The sequence below is a fragment of the Limulus polyphemus genome, unplaced genomic scaffold (genome assembly GCF_000517525.1).
Source record: "Limulus polyphemus unplaced genomic scaffold, Limulus_polyphemus-2.1.2 Scaffold3844, whole genome shotgun sequence".
In the NCBI taxonomy this organism is placed as follows: Eukaryota; Metazoa; Arthropoda; class Merostomata; order Xiphosura; family Limulidae; genus Limulus; species Limulus polyphemus.
Window position 1 is genome coordinate 18,973 of NW_013669454.1, and position 21,934 is coordinate 40,906.

The 21,934-nt window shown below is 31.0% G+C and overlaps 1 protein-coding gene across 1 annotated transcript in view; it reads right to left on the bottom strand.

Annotated features, from left to right (window-relative positions):
- Positions 1-8,726: 8,726 nt before the first annotated feature.
- Positions 8,727-21,934, bottom strand: part of LOC106470143 (tyrosine-protein kinase Src42A-like) — a 36,425-nt gene continuing 23,217 nt past the window's right edge. Inside the window, exons 4-8 of the mRNA XM_013930673.2 lie at positions 20,830-20,998; positions 18,406-18,564; positions 17,468-17,646; positions 15,396-15,552; positions 8,727-13,527 (exon numbers count right to left, since the gene is read on the bottom strand). Coding sequence (XP_013786127.1) covers positions 13,316-13,527; positions 15,396-15,552; positions 17,468-17,646; positions 18,406-18,564; positions 20,830-20,998 — 876 coding nt within the window. The 3' untranslated portion in view covers positions 8,727-13,315. The remainder of the gene's footprint in view (positions 13,528-15,395; positions 15,553-17,467; positions 17,647-18,405; positions 18,565-20,829; positions 20,999-21,934) is intronic.

Consider the following 21,934-nt stretch of genomic DNA (forward strand, 5'->3'; position numbering starts at 1 on the left):
ATCAGTTTGTGTTGGGTGTAATAAAGAATCTTGGTACTATCAGTTTGTGTTGGGTATAATAAAGAATCTCGGTATTGTCACTTTGTGTTGGGTATAATAAAGAATCTTGGTATTATCAGTTTGTGTTGGGTGTAATAAAGAATCTTGGTACTATCAGTTTGTGTTGGGTATAATAAAGAATCTTGGTATATCAGTTTGGGTAGGGTGTAATAAAGAATCTTGGTACTGTCAGTTTGTGTTGGGTATAATAAAGAATCTTGGTATTATCAGTTTGGGTAGGGTGTAATAAAGAATCTTGGTACTATCAGTTTGGGTTGGGTTTAATAAAGATTCTTGGTACTGTCAGTTTGTGTTGGGTTTAATAAAGAATCTCGGTAGTATCAGTTCATGCTGGGTGTAATAAAGAAACCAAACAGTATCAGTTTGTATTGAGTGTTATGAAGAATTATGGCAGTATCGTATGTTGTATGTGTGTGTAATTCTGAGTGCACTGGAACTCATTATTTAACACCATTTGACATTTTAGTGTGATTCCTCATATGGCTTTGAATATGGATATTTTGATTAAAGAAAATAACATTCCAGCTGTCGGTAGCTTTTCTATATGAAAAGGGAACCATGTATAGGTAATTCATTGTGTAACGGTCTTATATGTGATTTCCCCCAAATCTATTACATGGTGCTTATTGATATTCATACTTTAATTCCTCATATTCATTAAGCACACTTCAATTTTTTTTTCACGGCGATATTCCCCCAGAAATATCCAGACTAAATTTGTTCCAGTATTTTTTATTCAGAGGAGTTGCCACTGTGCAGTATGTTCATGTCCCACAGCCACAGCTGTGTGTTTTAGGGCTTAAACAATTAGAACTGCAATATATATATACTATAAAATGCTTGTAAAAAAACAAAACAGAAATGTAAGATAACACCAGTGGTGCTGGTAAAAAAAAAAAGTTTTCATCATATGCAAAGTTGAAAAAAAATCACTTGATTTTCAGATTTGATACTAGTATATGTGCGTGAATATGTTTTTTTTGTCAAAATTTGTGTTTATTGGAATATGTAGAGTGGGTATGTTTGAAGTGGACCACATGTTCATATATAAGTCACAGTGCAATAATAAATGCAATTAATATGTTTATATTGTACATCTATAAAATAGTAGGTAATAACATTCCATTTTTTTTTTTTTAAGGTATGTGTTTATGAAATAATCAGATATACTATTAACTGGAAATAGTCTTACACCACAGTAGTTTTCATAAGAACTTGTATCATTTGAAGCTGTTTAAAGCTAACTCTTTAAATAATATTAAAAAAGAGGAAGGATCTAAATTACCTAATGCTGATAAGACCTAAAAATGTCTTTTTTTTTAAATCTCCAATAATTAGATACAAACAGAACAAACACTCTCTTGTCTTGTTGCTGTAGTATTTTCCTCTAAATGTTCAAGCAGTTTACATATTCTGCAACTTTTGTTTATTAAACATCTTCAGGATCCATCCTTCAACTGGTTTCAAACAAAACAAGTCTTGGTTTGCAGAACTTTTCTTTATCCTACAACTGGTTTCAAACAAAACAAGACTTGGTTTGCAAGACTTTTCTCCATCCTTCAACTGGTTTCAAAGAAACAAAATAAATCTTGGTTTGGAGAAGTTTTCTCCATCCTACAACTGGTTTCAAAGAAACAAAATAAATCTTGGTTTGGAGAACTTTTCTCCGTCTTTCAGCTGGTTTTAAATGAAACTAGATTTGGTTTGTAGAACCTTTCTCCATCCTACAACTGGTTTCAAACAAACAAAACAAGACTTAGTTTGTGGAACATTTCTCCATCCTACCAGTTAAACACAACCTCTACAGTCAGAATTACTGATTTATTGTTTTTGTTGTTTTGTTCTGAAAGTGAATAATTTGCTCTATAGAAAAGTTTTTGTATTTAACAAATATGATTAAATTATTTCCTCAGTCTGGTCAGAGTGAGATGTGAGGAGGACATTGAGACTGTGATATTAATATTTTTTGTAGTCAACTGGAATTTAACATAAAGTCAGAAATTTATAGGTGGAAAAATGTTAAAAGTGTAAATGTTTGTAACATACACTTTCAGGTTAATAGCTTTCAAATTTAGTTTAGCCTATATGGTAACTTTCCCAAACTTTATTAACTTATGACATAACCTTAGTTTGAATTCCTTGTCAATGGAATCTCTGAGTACTTGTATTTTCCAAGGTATGATTACCAAGTCAAAACTTAGCTTAACTTTTTTTTATTGTATTTTTATAGTCTTTTTTTTTTTGTACATGGTTTATTATCAATATTGTAGAAATTATTTGAAAGCTATAAATAAGTTAACATCAGCAATGATGTACCTCCATTGATGTAGTTTCTGTATTTTGTTAATGTAGTAGTAGTAAAATTCATGTATTTATGTAAATCTAAAAATTAATCCAAAATGATAAATAAAAGCATTGTTGAAATAAAATTGTTTGGTTTACTAGTATGAAAAAGTTGTGCATTTGTTGCTTGTCAGGAACTAAAATCTTCACTTTTTTAGCTATTTCGAAGTTATTTTTGAACATTAAAGTAACTTGTTTATATACTGTTCTTTTCCAGTGGAACTCGTGTAAAGGTATCATATTAATTAATTTTTTATCTGTTGTAACACCTAGTGTGAAGAAGTGAGCAAAATATTGAGTGAACTCACAAATTTTATATGTAATATTATATTTATAGGAAACCCCAACAATATTAGTGAGATCAATTGCAATATTGATGATGTTTTTGTAGACATTTTTTTGTGTGAATCTTGTGCTATTAGAGACCTGGTAACCAATAAAGTTATGGAAAGAAAAACAACTAGACATATAAATGGTTTAGAAAATTTTATTTAAAAATAAAAAAGGTCCAAATGGACCCCATTTATAATTCTACAGTTAAACACTTTCAGTCAGTTGTAGCTAAGCTTTATATTGATAGTTATATACAGAATAATTTCACATCTTTGTGGTGGTGACCATACTTAACACCTGTAGGGGTCAGTGAGCTTTTAAAATAAAACAGGATTATTGACAGTGAAATTCTATACGAAAGTATTTCTTTTATTTGGAAATAAGCAGATTTTAAAGCTTATTTAGTAGATTGGATTTGTATTATAATACAAAACTAGTGATAATTATAAATGAAGTAAAAACAAGTATTCTGATGATTAAAAATGGGGTCCTTTTATAAACATTTTAAGCCACTATACCTGAGGAATTATTTGTTTCAACCAATGCCTTTGTGGCAAAATATGCTGCGAGTTGGTAGTTTAAAATCCTTTGGTTTATGACTTTTGATGATGTGCTGCTAGTCAGTAGTTTAATATCGTGGATGGATATACCTCAATTTTAAGGTTTCTGACCTGACTGTTAAAACAACCTGTGCATAAGGTGTTATTAATGTTGAAAATTCCAATTCTCAGACCTAGAGAAGGGTGGTTGACTAAAATGTGATTGTTTTGATAAGAACTTTCTTGAAAATTGTTATTTCGTAACTTCATTACAGCAGCTGTCTAAGTATGGTATTTCCAATTTTATGCTGAGGAGCAGTAAATACAGGTTTTAATTTAAGAGCCTCTTTTTTTTTTTTTACAAATTTTTATCTAATATCACACCAAGAAGCTGTTAAAAATTGTTTTGTCACATTTATTTGTGTAATAGTGTCTTAGTATAATTTTTTTATGCTTCTTTATTAAATTGTACACTTTGTACTTGTGATATTACCATTGTATTTTAAACATTTGTGTATAGATATGAGCTAAATATTTGGAGACATTATGAATACAAGTATTTAAATACACAGACATTTATTACATTATATTAAAAGGATTTTGGAGCCTCATTACATTTGGTTGGCCCCCATGTGATGACAGTGCTTTGGACAATTACCTGAAAAGTTTCATTGCTATAGGCTTGTCATAAGGCTTTCATGTCAAAAGCACACTACTATTCCATGCATACTTTCAATATTCCATTTAGTGAATGAGGATGATGGTTTCACAAAGCACGTTTCAACAGTCAAATCACACAGAAAATAATAGGAATTGCGTATGAAGACATACCAGAATATCTTTTTATGTGTCATGATTTTAAAGACTGTTTAGTTTAGATATTATTGAATAATTTATTTTTGTGAGTAAATATTATATTATTGTTTAATTTTTGTTATAATAAGAGTTAAAGGCAGACGATTGTAGGAAGTTTTGTTAATAATTCATTGTTGTTGAGACTATCGAACGTAACGTGTAAAACATTGACGTCGAGAATATAGAATTGGAGCAGACGATAAAGTTTTAAATATATAAATAGTGTAAGACAAGCGGAAGCAGAAGAGAGTAAAGTTGGCGGGAAGTTAAGTACCGTAGAAGTGATAGGCCTAACATTTAATATGTTAGAGTAAGACTAACAGTAGAAAAGGAGAAAAGAAAAGTAATTCATTCTCTCAAAGCATGGTTCTAAAGTAATTAAATCAGCCTGAATGCACTTTAACAAAAGTAACGGAGGATCTTCTGAAGAAAGAAGACCAAACGATTAGGGTAACTTGAGCCGCAATTGTAAGTGAATCACAAATAATACTAGTGCAATAGTGATACTAATAGAGAAGATAGGCTTGGCAACTGAAATTATAAAGTAATATAATAGGCCTAAGTGGACTTTTGACAAGGAGAGAACTACATAAAGTGTTTATGATGTGCCTATAATATCTAAAGTGTAAATAATTTGTTGTACATACGTTTAACTTGTTGCGAACATATATATATATATATTATTTTGAAAACAAATGAAGTGCGTGTTGTTTATTAATCATTGAATTTATCGCTAACAAGTCACAGACACCAACTGTAGAAGAATCCTAAGCCCAAGAACAACATAGTATATATTTATACTATTGAGAAGTATAAGTAAAAGCTTTTTGTTTTGACAATTGGCGAAAAGAAATACATTATAAAATTCTGACAGTATGGAATATCATAAAATCCTGTTAATTCTCCAGCTGCTTGAGGTTACAACTGTTGAATGGATACATTGTTGTGTACTATTGCTTAGAGCATGTTGACAGCTTTTGTCACGGCCCTTTCTGTGTTTGTGGATTCTCATCTGCTACAAAAGGAGAACTTTACTTATCACAGTTAGGGCAAGACTTTCTTCACTTTATTTTTTGGATGATAATATTGCATCAAGTTGGTCCATATTCCTTAATTTCTCAATGTTATTAAGTACAAGGAATACCTTTGTCTTGGAAATTATAAATCCCCCAATCTAAACATATTTCTGTAATCTAACTGCAGGAATATTTTGTGTAGGAAAAAACACATATACCTTTCTAAAAAGCGATCAATTTTCGGACACCACACTACCTACGAAATGTCAGACAATATCAAAATGTAATTCTGATATAATCGCTTCCACCGCTATTTCATATTAGCTGTGATTTTCATATTCAAAATCGTTTTTATAATACGTACTCAACCCTCTGCAGTGCATCATTATGTACTTAAACTTATAAACCATTGCCACATACTAGTAGAACGTTTAACAACAGGATCTATATGCTATGTAGAATTATACACGGAGTTCTGTCTTCGTTAAAATACTTTTATTTGCGAGCTTTAGGCCATTTTAGCTGAGCTTTCATCGGGTAACAGTACAAGTAATTTAACGTATATAAAAGTCCGTGTATACTAATACATATTAGTTTATCTAGGATATGAGTCTTAAACAACAACAGGATCTATATGTTTTTAATTCGCCCTGAAAACACCTTACTTACGAAAAATAAGGTTTCTTAAGAGGAAATATACTTATTATTGACTTTTTTTATTTCGGTGTACTTACCCTGGCGACGGTAAAAGGCAACACTCCAATGATAATATTCAAATTTCAAAAGTAATTAAATCGCGCTTGATGGCAGATATTTTTTCTTTTCTTATCATTCATCTTATTTCTTTACGTATTTTTAATAAGAGTAGTGCAAAAATATAATTTCGAATATATGTTTTTGTTTTATTTTTGCTTGTTACATGTAACTACCAAAGAACGTTTCCATTCAACACCAGAGCTCCTCAGCGAGCAAATTTGCGGCAGCAAGATGTGTGTAACTTTAAGTAAAAGATAAAAAACAAGTTATTTAACACACTGAGCAACTTATTAACTTGATGTTCTCATCTCTGATTTCTAGCCGAAATGGACAAATTAAGAGGGTATATGTTTGGGAGACATCTGAAGTTAATTTATCTTTAATTTTTTTAAAGCGTATTGGTTTTCCAATGTTTTACAGGCTGACGGAGTTTAAACCACAATATTGTAATGTTTTGATTGTCATATTTCACATCATATTCTCTTACGAACTTACTTGGTCTTATAACATAAACTTTTATTAGTCTTAAATTGTATTTTTATTTCTAAGCAGTGGTTAAAACAAATATATTGTGAATGAGATGCAATATTACAGTAATGAAATAAATAATAGTTAAAAGGTTTCAGTTTCTAGTAAAACATTATTCATATTCTTAAATAATAAAATTTTGTTTTGTTGGAACATTTTCGTTTTTTATTTAAAAAGTTACTTGAAACTCAAGTGAATTTTTAAGTCTAACGTAAGTTATACTTAAAGTTTCAACTTTGTTTGTTTTTAAAGTTAAGCACAAAGCAACACAATGGGCTATCTGTGCTCTGCCCACCACGGATATCGAAACACGGTTTCTAGCGTTGTAAGTTCTGAACCTTGTGGGTCTTTGAGCATTTTACAGGGGATTCATGATGGTATAAATTAACTTTTTAAACTTTAGATTAAAAACTGACTCCCCCATCTGAGAATTTTACTCCTATGTTTTTCTTCAGCTATGATTAATACTTTTTTTTTTTTACATGCTTATAACAACAGTTTGTAATTTTATTCAGTTAGGTGCTGATAAGGTTTACATTCAAGCATTAATAAGTTGAAGTTTACTAACTGGACTGTTAACCTAAATATTATGTAGAAACTATTTTCTCTTGAGTAATATGATTTTATTCAAATCTGGAACCATACTTCTCCAGTTATAATTAATGTAACAACAAAGTTGGTGTTTTATCTCAACCTAAAAGAGATACCTGTAGTTTTTTTTTTATTACTTTTGGAGTTTCAGGTTAAAATATGAATCTTTAAATTATGCCTAGTAGCAACAGCAAGCGAATGACAATCGTTCCTTTACTCGATTCTTCCACAGTGTTTAAATTCACACAGTAATGAAAAATATATATATGTGTAAGAAATAAAGTTTAATTACTTATTTTATTTTATGATTTTTAAAAAAATATTAATTTGGGGGACGATGACAACTTCATAAGTTCGTCAAAGGGCCGACAACTCAAAAAGGTTTGGGAAATCCTGGCCTGGATTATACAGCCTCACTTAAAGATATTCAAGGCTCATACTGTTCTTTTTTTAATTGACATATTTTCCCTAATTGATTTTATTTTATTGACATTTGAGGTGATTGAAGAAGACAGAAATGTCCAGTGGTTCAACAATTTCTATTTTGGAATAGTTAACATAAAATATAATAACAAGGGACTTGTTGGTTCATCTAGGCTGTCTCTTCAACTCAACAAAATTAAATAAATATCCATTAAACCTACTTTTAAACTCCCTTAAATTAACTGCATATGGTAACCCACTAAAGGCCAACCAACCATTTAGAAAAGTAAAACAGTATTAGTTGATGATGAATTATACCATGTTAAAATCTGTATTTATGTCCCCTAGTCCAACCATTTTCACTATTAAGTATATAAAAAGTATGATGCATTGACAATATCAATTCCCTGTAAAATCTTAAACACCTCAATCAGATTTCCTGTAACTCTTCCCTTTTCAAGAGAAAACAAATTCGGAGATCTTGCTTGTCTTCTTATGATAACATTTCCATCTATCATCCCAGTACCCTTCCTCTGAACCTTTTCTGATAAGTGAATGTCCTTTCTTAAGTAAGAAGCTTAAGACTGAATGCAACACTCAAAATGAAGCCTAACCAGTGACATATATTATGAAAGTATAACTATTTTAGATTTATATACAATATTTATGTAGATACAACCTAAAATCTTATTTGCCCTACCTCTAGCAATAGGATACTGCGTAGATGGCTTAAAAGATTTATCAGCCAGAACACAAAGATCTTTTTCAACCACTTACAATTAAGCATGCTAAAACACCTATTCTGATGCATTTATGTTTTCCCACTTCCACATACTAGCAACAAAACTTTAATAAAAGAAAGATTGCAGTTGCTGTACTGAAAATTTTTTAGATAATTAAGAACTTTGCAAAAATAAATTACAAATGAAAAAGTGAAATTTCTTAAACTGTTGAGTACTTTATAAAGTTTAGAGGTGGTTGAATGGTTAACAAAGAAAAACATTATTACAGGTACATAATAATGACAAAAACATTTGTTACTGTGTGAGCCTTGTAATAGTTTTCTTCATTACTCATTCATGCCATCTCTAAGCTTCATTAATCTCAAAGTGGGTTCCTTATCTTACAAACTTTGAAAAAAATCATTTTTAATAAATGAATGTAATAATTTTTATTATGACAAAAACTTTCTGGAACAAAATTAAATTAGATGTATAAATAATTAAGCATTTAATTCATAGTTCTTATCTTTATGCTAAAAAACAAAAATTAACAGAAATGGTGAGTTCACAATTTCTTTCATTATTTTATTCCATTACAAAACTTACAAATTGGTAGATTTACATAAGCAGTACATATAGCATAGAAAAGCTTATAATTTGGAACTATTTATATGTCAACAGACTTGAAGCAACTGTAACTACATGATAAAGCTAAAAAAGGTTCTAGCATAACATGAATAGTTAAGAAACATTCTAATTTCCACATTGGCTTGGTCCATTTCTTTGACATTTACAGAATATCATTCATACAGTAGTTTATAGCTCAGTTTGTCTTGATTGCTGAAAAACAAATATAGCACTGAACAGAAATTATACAATTATATATCAAGTAATATGTATAGTAAACAAGAATCCCACTATAAAATGTGAATAGACTGAAGCCTAATTGCTGAAATAATGGTAGAATAGGAACTTTAAAATCCTATACTTAGGTTTTTCTAAGAACAATGTTAAAAAAGACTAAATTATTCTATTCACTACAAATTAATCCAAATTAGTTTTGTAACAGTTTCTGTCAAATGTAAACAAACTTCTTAGTGGATAAATTTGTATCTTAGCAATATAAAATAAACTTAATGCAAAGGCACGAAACTATATTGTTATGTATTAAAATACATGGGCATTTGCTTTAAAAAAGAATTATAAATTATTGGAGTGTGTTTGTATCCATTTCATAAGTTTCAATCTTTGTTCTATGTTACAAATATCTAGTTTTGACTTCACATTTTGTTTCAATAAATAACCACCATTTCTTTATGGTAGCATACATTAATTTTTGAAAATATCATAAGAAAACCTATTATTTAAAATCATTAGTTTCAGTGGTTCATGATACTAAGCTGTTAATAAATAATACATGTGACCAGAATGACTTACTTTAATGAAAATTATTTCAAATCTGCTGGTGAGCACATAATAAAGATATGGTTAGTTTTAAAGAACTTTGCTTGGTCAAAAATTTATGAGATAGGTACATCCTCAAATATAATTTCAGTAACTTTACAAATATATTGTTAAAAAAAAAGAATTAATAAATCATTTATGAAGGTTTGTTTGTAGAAAAGAACTTTAAACAGTATTACAAACCATCAACTTAGTTTTGAGACATCCACACAACTGCCGACAAACAACATATACCAACTCTATTATCATTTTAGATAACTCTTATTTACAGTCAAATGTTATGTAACTTGTTGCTCATTTATCTAAATAAAATATAATTTAAAAAAATCAATGTTATTACACGAGATTTACATGAAGCTACAACATTTTGAAAGGACGTATCTTGCTTTGTATATGTAAATAGTTAAAACAAAATTTTAAAGCTACATATTTTACCCATTTAAAAACATGGTGCTAAAAAGCATCTCCAATGTGTTTGTTTAAGAGTAATATTTCCTTACTTTTAATAAAATATGAAACACAGAAAAAATTAAGAGCTAATTATACTATATATTTTCTAGATATTATGCAAAATGTTATAAAAACAACTGTATGAAAGACAATTACTGACTAGTTTTCTACATTATGTTCTAAAATCTAATACATATTACTTTTTAATTTAATTACAAATAAAATTTCAATGTACAGGTATCATGACATACAAAGCTGCATTTCAAAATGCAAACTAGGACTAATTTGAGTTTAGTCTACTTTTTTTTACTTTTAATGTTTTCATGCTACACCTATATAAATATCATAGTGAAGCAAGCACATTGTATTCATTAGCTTTACAAAAGTTATTTAAAAGTTCAAACATTCCCAGTACATGTCAACAAATAATCGTACTCCATCACAGCTTATTTTAATATTCACACATTGTCTCTTACCTTGCTTTAGCACACATACTCCACGTCATAACACTTTCGTTCTGTCCTTTGTTTCAACACATACATAGCCATTTTAGATCCCTCCATGTTACAACACTTTCGTTCTGTCCTTTGTTTTCTCACATACATAGCTATTTTAGATCTCTCTGTGTTACAACACTTGCATTCTGTCCTTTGTTTCATAACATACATAGTCATTTTAGATCCCTCCATGTTACAACACTTTCATTCTGTCCTTTGTTTCATCACATATATAGTCATTTTAGATCCCTCCATGTTACAACACTTTCATTCTGTCCTTTGTTTCATCACATATATAGTCATTTTAGATCCCTCCATGTTACAACACTTTCGTTCTGTCCTTTGTTTCATCACATACATAGTCATTTTAGATCTCCCCATGTTACAACATTCTGGTTCTGTCCTTTGTTTGCTCACATACATAGCCATTTTAGATCCCCCCATGTTATAACATTCTGGTTCTGTCCTTTGTTTCATCACATATATAGTCATTTTAGATCCCTCCATGTTACAACATTCTGGTTCTGTCCTTTGTTTCATCACATATATAGTCATTGTAGATCCTTCCATGTTACAACATTCTCATTCTGTCCTTTGTTTGCTCACATTTTAGATCCCTCCATGTTACAACACTTGTGTTCTGTCCTTTGTTTCATCACATACATAGTCATTTTAGATCCCTCCATGTTACAACATTCTGGTTCTGTCCTGTTTCATCACATATATAGTCATTTTAGATCCCTTCATGTTACAACACTTTCGTTCTGTCCTTTGTTTCATCACATATATAGTTATTTTAGATCCCTCCATGTTACAACACTTTCGTTCTGTCCAGTCCTATTTCACTCCACACAACCAATATGTTCCATACTCACATTATTACATTTTAACACTCACTCTCTATACCACATATCTCAACACAACTCCATTTCAACTTGTTAGAACACACTCCCTGTATCATTGTGTCATCACTTTTATTTTATCCCTAGCAAGTTTTTACACTCACACTCTTTACAAAATACACAGTTATACCAACATATTGCCACCTCAGTCTACCTACTATCACCCTTGTTTTAGTATTTGTATTCTGTTCCAGTGTTTGAACTTTGTTTCTGCTAACAATAATACTCATATTTCATTTCAGCATGTTTTAATATTCACAATCTGTACCAGTATTTTCCAACACACATGCACTGTCCCAGAGTGTTTCAAAGCCGGTTTGTTTCAAAATGTAATAAAATCATATCTTTGCACTATACATGTATTACATCTTTCAAACAGGGTGTTCCAAACACGTAACGTCTAATTATAAATATTGCTATTATACATATTTACAAATTATCTGGATTAAGTTAATCAAATCAAGAATTATGTGACCTGATATACTTTAGATACACTTCAACCCTCAGATTTTTAGCTGGTCTCCACTCATTTCTGCTTCATTTCAATGTTAGTCCCAACATTTTAGTATAAAATATTTCAGCAAACATCAAGCATTTCAAAACATGATAATTAGGTTAAATCATAGTTACCACCCTGTAATAGTGGGGTTTAAGCAAATCATACAAAAACTATTTATATAAGTGAAAGACTTACTTTGAAAAACTTTCAAATAATATGGTTTATAACATGATAATTTTGACTAAAGAGATTTCATGATAAAGATTCAACAATTTTTTTTTTACCAAGTCTATATTCATAGAATTAAAGGAAGGGTTTAGAGTTTGAGGTCCTCTGATCCTGAAATTCATACATTTTGACAGCGTAATTATTTAAGATCATGCTGATACACTTTTCACTATAATGTTTTGCAGTGTCTGTAGTTTTGAAGTAATTTTTTCCCATACCTCACATAAAGATCTGAAATAATGTTATGGTTTTAAAACTTATTTTATCTCACATTTACTAGAAAGGTTTGAAAATATTTATAGTTTTTATGATCACATTTTCTGGAAATTCTCACAAATATTTCATAATAGTTTTAAGATCCTGTTTTTTGTTCTTCAAACAAAGATCTAACAATGTTTATAGTTTTTAAGTCATCTTTTTCCCATACCTTATGTGAATATTTGAGAGGGTTTGTAGTTTTGTATCAGATTTTCCCATGCTTTGCATAAAGCTTTGAAAATGTTTATTGTTTTTAAGACCACCTTATCTTGAAACTCACAAAAGGTTGACAATGTGATTTTTTAAATTTAATCTTTTTTCTGTTCTTCAAAAGTCTAGTTGCTTAAACCTTTAAATGAATAAGATGGACAGTATTTGGATTTATTGCTCATATGCACATTTAAACTTTACATTTTTCATAAATCCTCCAAGAGCAACCTTTCAAACTGATCATTAAGTTTTAATCTTTTCCTCTTAAAATCTTCATAATATCACAACCAAACAGCTCATATTAATGCTTTTGATATGAGTGACTTTACATTAACCAGTACGTGTTTAAAAGTAATCATGTCACATTTTAACCAGCTGTTAGTATAAGAAGTACAGAATTATGGTGACTTTAAACACTGCATGTAAAAAAAAGTTACCATATACATATGCAAAGATATATTATCTCACATAATGATTTAAAAAAGATATGGACTACTATAACAAGGACAGGGCATAGTGTTTACATTTGTTTAAGATTAGGTTCCTCATAAACATTGCTTTAACTTGTAAAATTGTCACTTTACATCACATCACCATAAAGCAGACATATGATCCAATTTTACTGGGCCACAGTCCTTCACTCAGTATGCAATGGCGGCCTCCTTATACTCTGATCCTTCTTGAGTGAAGAAATCTTCTAACTTCCACTGCAAGGTTTCAAAAGTGGGCCTCTTTAGGGGGTCCTTGTGCCAACATTCCAACATTATGTCATACAAAGTCACTGGACAACCTGGTGGACAAGGCATTCGATAACCATGCTCCACCTGATGAAGAACCTCTGCATTAGTCATACCTGAAATTTAAAAAAGAAACTAATTAATAATGTTAAAACATTTCTTTCTCTTTCTTTATCTCAAATAAAGGAGAAATTGTCGTTATATTATTGCCTTAGAGAATAGATTTGGTCCAGTTTTATCATTTTGTGCTACGAGCTAAGTTCAGTCATCATTCACCCACACTCATTAAATATAACTTTACTCTGTCAAGTTCCATCCTTGAAATAAAAAAAAACATATTTATTCCAGTTTAGTGTTTGTAAGCATGAATACTATAATTAATTTTAAATGCCAATTAATGAATTATTTCTTCTCCTGAATCAGTAAAAAGATTTGTCTTCTGTATACATCATCATCATAGCATACAATGAGTTTATCAAGTAAAACACATGTAACTTGGACAGTTTACTCAACTGTATAAAAATCTTGTTTACTTATATTGATGCAGTTTGTCCATCCATTTATAATGCTATAGCTTAAACTTATGTTTCTGGTGGTGGTAGTTTTAATGTTGTTTCAAGATTAGTAATAACAAGAGCAATTGGAGAGATTGCATACCCTTGCCCTCCCACTCCTTTTCAAGATTACATGCATTTATATTAGATGACATTAAAATTTCACCCTTGAAAACTCAGAAAATCCTTCTCGGATCCACAATGATCCAGATAATATTTTGTAGTGTGATGAGGAGTTTCAACCTTAATGTGCTCATGTAATTTGGTACAAATCCAATTGCACTTTACAGAGTTATTAACCTCAAACCACAAAAGTTATAATTTTCCTAAATTAAAATCTATTTCCGATAGATACTTCTTTCTTTTCACAAGATTAGCTTTTCTTGTTTTGTGATGCCCTCTATATGTGAACTTTTTCAGAAACGCATGCCACAAGCCTTCATTATCCCTCTGTTGGAATCCAAAGTTCCAATGTGTCTCTCATACAAATCATCATGCGTCACTTCCCAACCCTATTTAGTCTTTTCCCCTCATACCACATACTAGGGTTCATGCAGACCGATTTGCCTCTCAAGTGGGAGGGGGTGTTAGTATGCCTAGTCCCCCATGGACTTCAGATCAGTTCACCCTTGCTTACCATCAGGCAGACTTTCCTTTTCTCAACCAATAGTTCTTGGGGTCAGTTCTACCTGTTTAAGGGGCAAACCCAGATTACCTTGTCCAACTTACCCAAGCCCAATTTTCTCACCTTCGTCTCACCCTCACGACCTTGTTAAGGTACCTCTCCTCTCATCTCCTTCTGTCAGAGGCTCTTCACAGAAACACTGAGGGTTTTTCTGCTGAAATCCTGTTCATCCTTACTTCTACGTTGGCTCGTCTCCAGGTTCCTTATCTGAGGGATCTGCGCATGGCACTGTTTTTGTGGTGTTATGTGTTTGATTCGGTTCCTGAGTCTTTGGAGTCATGGCTGGCTTCGATCCATCAACATTCCACCCTTACTAACTTGTTAGCTCATTTGTCACAGTCGGGGCCAAGCCCGGCACTGAATCCTGTTCCCTAATCTTCTTCTTCCTGTTCCACCCTCCTGCGGTGCTTCAGTTCCATAATTTATTTGACAAGACATGATCTGCTAAAAGCAGTACTGGTGACTACGTGGTCGGTTTGGGCCCAGTGGTCAGTGTAATTGACCAGATAATACGCAGCTAGTAAGTGCAGCAACATGATGTAATCATGTATCACACACACACATAGTAAACACAGAAATAATAATTATGTTGTATAGGAAGTAGTTTTATGTAATTATGTATCACACACACACAGAGCAGTATGAAATGACCACACAGTAGTAATGAATGAATAGTAAACATGGTGCTTCTAGGTTTCTAAAGCATTTAATGTAATTAATAAATATAGAAAAACATCTTTTGTACCAGGATAAGGGATCCTTCCATAAGTGACCAGCTCTGTCAGTAAAATTCCAAATGACCAGACATCTGATTTGATGGAGAACTTGCTGTAGTTGGCAGCTTCAGGAGCTGTCCACTTAATAGGAAACCTCGCACCTACTCGTGCTTCATACTCATCTTCCTATTAACAGACAAAAATGTGTTTTTTTTGTGTATATGATTATAACGGGTCTATCTACCACAGTTTTAGATTAATGTTCCTTTACAGGCTTAGTTATTTTTACTTACTTTGTATCTGCTACATAATCATGAAACTATACTGACTATTAAATCGATTAAAAAAAATGTCACTGTATTTACAAAGCCGCTACTGAGTCAGTCTGAGTGCAAGGAGATTTTCATGTTAAGAAAAAAACACTTTTCATATTTTATTTACATAATCTATAGAACTTCATAAATAAATAGCAATTTTTTAATGGAATTTGATATTTTATCTGTAACAAAATCAGCAATTTAGGTTATAGTGAAAAGTTCACAGTATGAAATAAATCTAAATTACTCTTTTTTTTTTTCTTTTCCTTTCTAGAATGACTACATATTGGAACAGACAGTTACACACTATTATTATTACAGCCAAACATTACACTTACCAAAACACCCTGTCACTTAGGTTTATTGCTTTACAGCTGCACTTATTAGGATTTGGCAAGACTGATTTATCAGAGGGACAGCTTTGTGCAAGCAAAATATATAGTTACCAGCATGTGCAGTCATATTAAAAATCATCTGTTTTTTCAATGTGTGCAAAGTGTCGTTTTTTTTTCCATTTAACTTTTATTATCTAGCATTTATTTACTTTTATTACAATAAATAAAAACCAACATAACAAAACAAGGAACTTAGTACTTACTTGTGGGTCTTGTACTTTTTTGCTCTCACAAAAGTAAACCCTACTTTTTAGTATGGTTGTTAATAGTTCTTTACCTGATTTTTATTAATTTCAAATATACAAATATCTATATTATAATTTAAATGGCTTTCTAGCTAAGCTAAAAGTATGTTAAAATAATTCCATTAGCTTGTTGGGGTGATCTTGGTGGTAGGAAATAATGTAACAGTAAGCTGAAAAATTCAGACGTGTTGCCAGAATGAGCCAACCTTGTAGATAATTCAATAAATTAAAATCTTCACTTTCTGTTAGTAATACATAATCCAAAAGTAGATTCCAGAGAGAATTACTGACATTAAGATAAGAAGCTATAAGTTTACATTATTTCTTAGCAATGTTTGCACTGTAAGTATGTAATTTGGGAAGAACTCAGAAGATCATACAGGAGTAGAAAGAAATTCTAAAATAGGCAATTAGGAGTATAGAAGTGTCACTTGATATAAAGAAGTGAATATTGAGAATTTATTTAAACATTTCCTTTTAAACTTAAGAAATTAGAAATTATATAATATTTGAATATTAATTATAAAGTAGGTTTTGATACCAAGTTTATTGACATGCATTGGTAGTAAAGTATTTTAACTAAATAGTAAATAATTTATTATACCTGTGGTCATAAATATGGTTTTTTTCATCACTTTGTAAAACAGCCCAAATTATTTTCACAGTTTCATAAAACTTGCATAGAAAATCAGATATGCAAAACTGTCACAAAAATTAATTAATTAAGACTAATTTGAGTTTTCAAAGTAACCCAAAACCATTTATTAAAACATTTATTTTGTTTTTTCTTTTAGATTGGTAAAATAACTATTTACTTTTACAAGGAAAAGATGTTAATTTATTGGTTGTATTTCCTAAATAAAATTGAAAATTTTTTATCTAATTTTAAATATCAACATTTTTGTAGGAATCACTTTGTTATAACAATAAAATAACATTCACACTTACTTAACAAAAACAGCTGCTTTGTCATAGCACTAAAAGTACAAACACACTCATAACAAAAAACATTACCTCAACATAAAAATAAAACAGTCAAGTAGTTGTAATAATAAAATGCCAATCATTTGGCTATTACATTAAATAAGTTTGTGAATGTGACAAGTATGTATATACAGAATCTAGCTTATTAAGTGTACATTACCTTTATAAGCCTAGCCAAGCCAAAATCTGCTATTTTCACAACATTACTTTCTCCAACGAGAATATTCCTAGCAGCTAGATCTCTGTGAATATAGTTCTGAGACTCTAGATAAGCCATACCAGCAGCAATCTGAGCTGACATATCAATCAACTGTGGAAGTTTTAAAGAACGTCCTTTTCCTAAAGACAAATATAACACATACATTGTTTTAAAATAATAAAATTATTTTAATACTTCTTTTATAAATAAGCTAGTTATGGATAAACAACAATATTTTTACTTTAAGATCTACAGAGTTCTTACATGATGTGTGACAGTATGCAGCATCTGTATTGCATACATGATATGAGGTAAAGTAACATACTTTGGACAAAAAATTATTAAAATTACAAATTAAAACATATTATGTTTGTACAGATTTAGTTCTTATGTGGCTCACTTCTTTAACTGTCAAATCATGTTATCAGAAAATTTAAATTAGCTTTCTTAAAAAGAAAAAACAACATTTTTAAAGTTAACATTCTTTACCAGCTCAGTAATAAGATTATTAGAAAGCAAAGTTTAAATCATTTTCTAAACTGCAAGATTTATTTATCTATTTTTTTTATGAACTCAGAAAACTAGCCATAGTAAGATACAGGTAACACTAACATAATGTCTCTGAAATACAGATACATTTCTTACTATAGCAGGAGTTTGTTGGAATATCTGCAAGGTAGCTACAGGTAACACTAACATAATGTCTCTGAAATACAGATACATTGCTACCTTACAGATATTCCAACAAACTCCTGCCATAGTAAGATACACGTAACACTAACATAATGTCTCTGAAATACAGATACATTGCTACCTTGCAGATATTCCAACAAACTCCTGCCATAGTAAGATACACGTAACACTAACATAATGTCTCTAAAATACAGATACACTGCTACCTTGCAGATATTCCAACAAACTCCCGTTTTTCATCAACTCTGTGATGATATAAATAGGTTCTTCTAGTGTACAGACGGCATACAGCTGGACAAGTTTGAGATGCCTTAGTTTTTTCATGATCTGAGCCTCAGCAAGAAAGTCCTTGGGATCCATTGTTCCTATAGAGAAAATAAATGACAAAAATCATACCAACAATTAAATTTAATACCGTATTTCTCTGGACATTCAAGTTTTGTTTCATTCCATTTTAGAATTAGCATTACCAACATATCATTGTAAATTCATTGAAAAACAAAGGTTTTTCAAACAATTATGTATAAATCCATTAATTAATTTCCAATCAGAGCAAGCTACCTACCTACTTAGAACAAAACTAAAAATCAACCCAGTAATGATGATTTTCTTATGTTCTTACTTATAAAGAGTGGAATGCACTGTTTCACCAGTTGGGTTCCCTCAGTGCTACCAATATATTTGGTTGTAGTCATGGATACTAACAGTTCAGCATAATTTATTCTCAAGTATATAGAAAACAATTAATTTAAAAGGACTTTTCTTAGGAAACTTTGTAAAAAGGACATGAATCCAAAACATGCTGTAAGGCAGTCTGTTATTAAGTTGATGCACCAGATACTCTGTTACAAACAGTGAAGATTTCTCAGCTCGTATTATAAACTACAAAGTTATTTGAACCCCCTGATACATAGCCTGATAATAACTATCTCTGTTACATACTACATGAGTTGACATCATGAAGATAAAAGTTATCCAAGTCTCTCTTATTTCAGTAAGATACACGAGTCTCTACAACTTTCACTGGAGTCTTATAGTCCTTTACATCCTAAAGACGTCAGAGGAGCCTCTGCAACGTGCAGACATTCCATCCGAACCTATATACAGTGAAATTATGTAAGTCTGTTCTTTACAGTGAAAGTATATGAGCCTTTATTTGATGTAGAATGTGTATCTGATACTTGTAATGAGGTGCTTTGATGCTCTGCTACTTGCAGTAAAATCATGTGAACCTCTTTTACATGTAATGGTGTTATGTAAAACCTGTTACATGTAGTGGAGTTATGTAAAACCTCTGTTACATGTAGTGGAGTTATGTAAAACTTCTGTTACATGTAGTGGAGTTATATAAAACCTATATTACATATAGTGGAGTTATGTAAAACCTATGTTACATATAGCGGAGTTATGTAAAACCCTGTTACATGTAACGGAGTTATGTAAAACCTCTGTTACATGTAGTGGAGTTATGTAAAGCCTATGTTACATGTAGTGGAGTTATGTCATACAAGCCTATGTTAATGGTGACAGTATGTAAGCCAATGTTAAGAGCAAAATTATGTAAGCCTATGTTGATGATGATGTCATGCAAGCCTATGTTAATGGTGACATTATGTAAGCCAATGTTAAGAGCAAAGTTATGTAAGCCTATGTTGATGGTGATGTCATGCAAGCCTATGTTAATGGTGATATTATGTAAGCCAATGTTAAGAGAAAAGTTATGTAAGCCTATGTTAATGGTGACATTATGTAAGCCAATGTTAAGAGCAAAGTTATGTAAGTCTATGTTGATGGTGATGTCATATAAGCCTATGTTAATGGTGACATTATGTAAGCCAATGTTAAGAGCAAAGTTATGTAAGTCTATGTTGATGGTGATGTCATGCAAGCCTATGTTAATGGTGACATTACGATAGCCAATGTTAAGAGCAAAGTTATGTGAGTCTATGTTGATGATGATGTCATGCAAGCCTATGTTAATGGTGACATTATGTAAGCCAATGTTAAGAGTAAAGTTATGTAAGCCTATGTTAGAAACAGAGTTATGTAAGCCTATGTTAAGAGCAAAGTGAGGTAAGCCTATATTAATGGTGACATCATGCAAGCTTACGTTAAGGGTGATGACATGTAAGCCTGTGTTAAGAGCAAAGTGAGGTAAGCCTATATTAATGGTGACATCATGCAAGCTTACGTTAAGGGTGATGACATGTAAGCCTGTGTTAAGGGCAAAGTTATGTAAGCCTTTATTACATACAGAAGAATTTTCCAAGTTTCTATGATGAACAGCTAAGTTGTCTGATGTTTTATTGCTACCTGAGCATACAAGTGTACAGTAAAGAGATCTGAGACATTTATGGAATTACACAAAGTGAAACAAGTTTACCTTTTACAATAGTTCTGAAAACCTTTATCAGGCATAGTAAGTTTGTCTGATCATTCACTGTGTACAGTGAAGCTAAAACTTGTTACATCTAGTGAAGCCATATCATTAGCTTTTACAAAACAAGTAACATATTTTGAGTGTATTTAAAGCAAATTCTTACACTTATATCAAACTACAAATATATGGTATGACATATGGCAATAAACTTTTCTCATTTTGTTAAGCAAATATCAAAGCTAATAATTACCGGGCTTGAGTGTTTTGATTGCTACTGGTGTGGTATTATTCCACAATCCTTCCCAAACCTCACCAAACTGTCCTTGCCCGAGCTTCCTCACAAATTTCAGCGAACTACGTTCTATCTCCCATTGATCCCTGGTGTTGTGGGAGAGACCACTTGTTGTTGGCTTTTCAACCTATAAAGCAACAAGAACTTTATACCAAAACTTGTCCAGTTCTTTATTTCAAACCAGAAAGTTCTTACTCATCCATAACTACACAGTCTTCCATCTAAAATGCTTTTATTTTGTGTAAATAAACAAAAATCTGCAGAAACTTCTTTCCATGTTAGTCTTCACAAATGTAGCTAGAATATTCTGACAGCACATACACTGGGAAAACATAAATTCTTTTCTAAATAAGAATAAAGTCCTCATTATTAACATAATCTGCACAACTAAGAGTTATCAGATCTGTTTTTCTTCCAGATTATGTCTTGGCAGTATTAATGATGCACACTAACCCCATCATATCATCCTAATTTTTATCATCACTCCTGTAGACAATGTATATTTCACACAGACTCAGAATAAAAAAATTCTCAGAGATTGGGATATATATATTAAACTACTGTTTCTTTTATGTTTCATGTTTTTCCATTTAATTTCAAAGTACATTTGGAATAGATTATGAGAAAAATATATTGTTTAGAAAAATTAAAAGTATTCACACACTCAAACAATCAAATGGAAAACAATATTAGAAAGAATAATAGCTTCAATATTGAACATAATTTATATTCTAATTAATTAAAAGGAGTGAATACTGATAAACTGGACTCTTTAAAACTTGGCATCACAGTGAAATGGCAGAAAAATAGACTGCCAACTATCTCATGTAAGTGAAACATTTCTCTACTTGATTATATTTATTAACATGACAGTTACCTGTATATAAGGTACTGCCAACTATCTCTTGTAAGTGAAACATTTCTCTACTTGATTATATTTATTAACATGACAGTTACCTGTATATAAGGTACTGCCAACCATCTCATGTAAGTGAAACATTTCTATACTTGAATATATTTATTAACATGACAGTTACCTGTATATAAGGTACTGCCAACTATC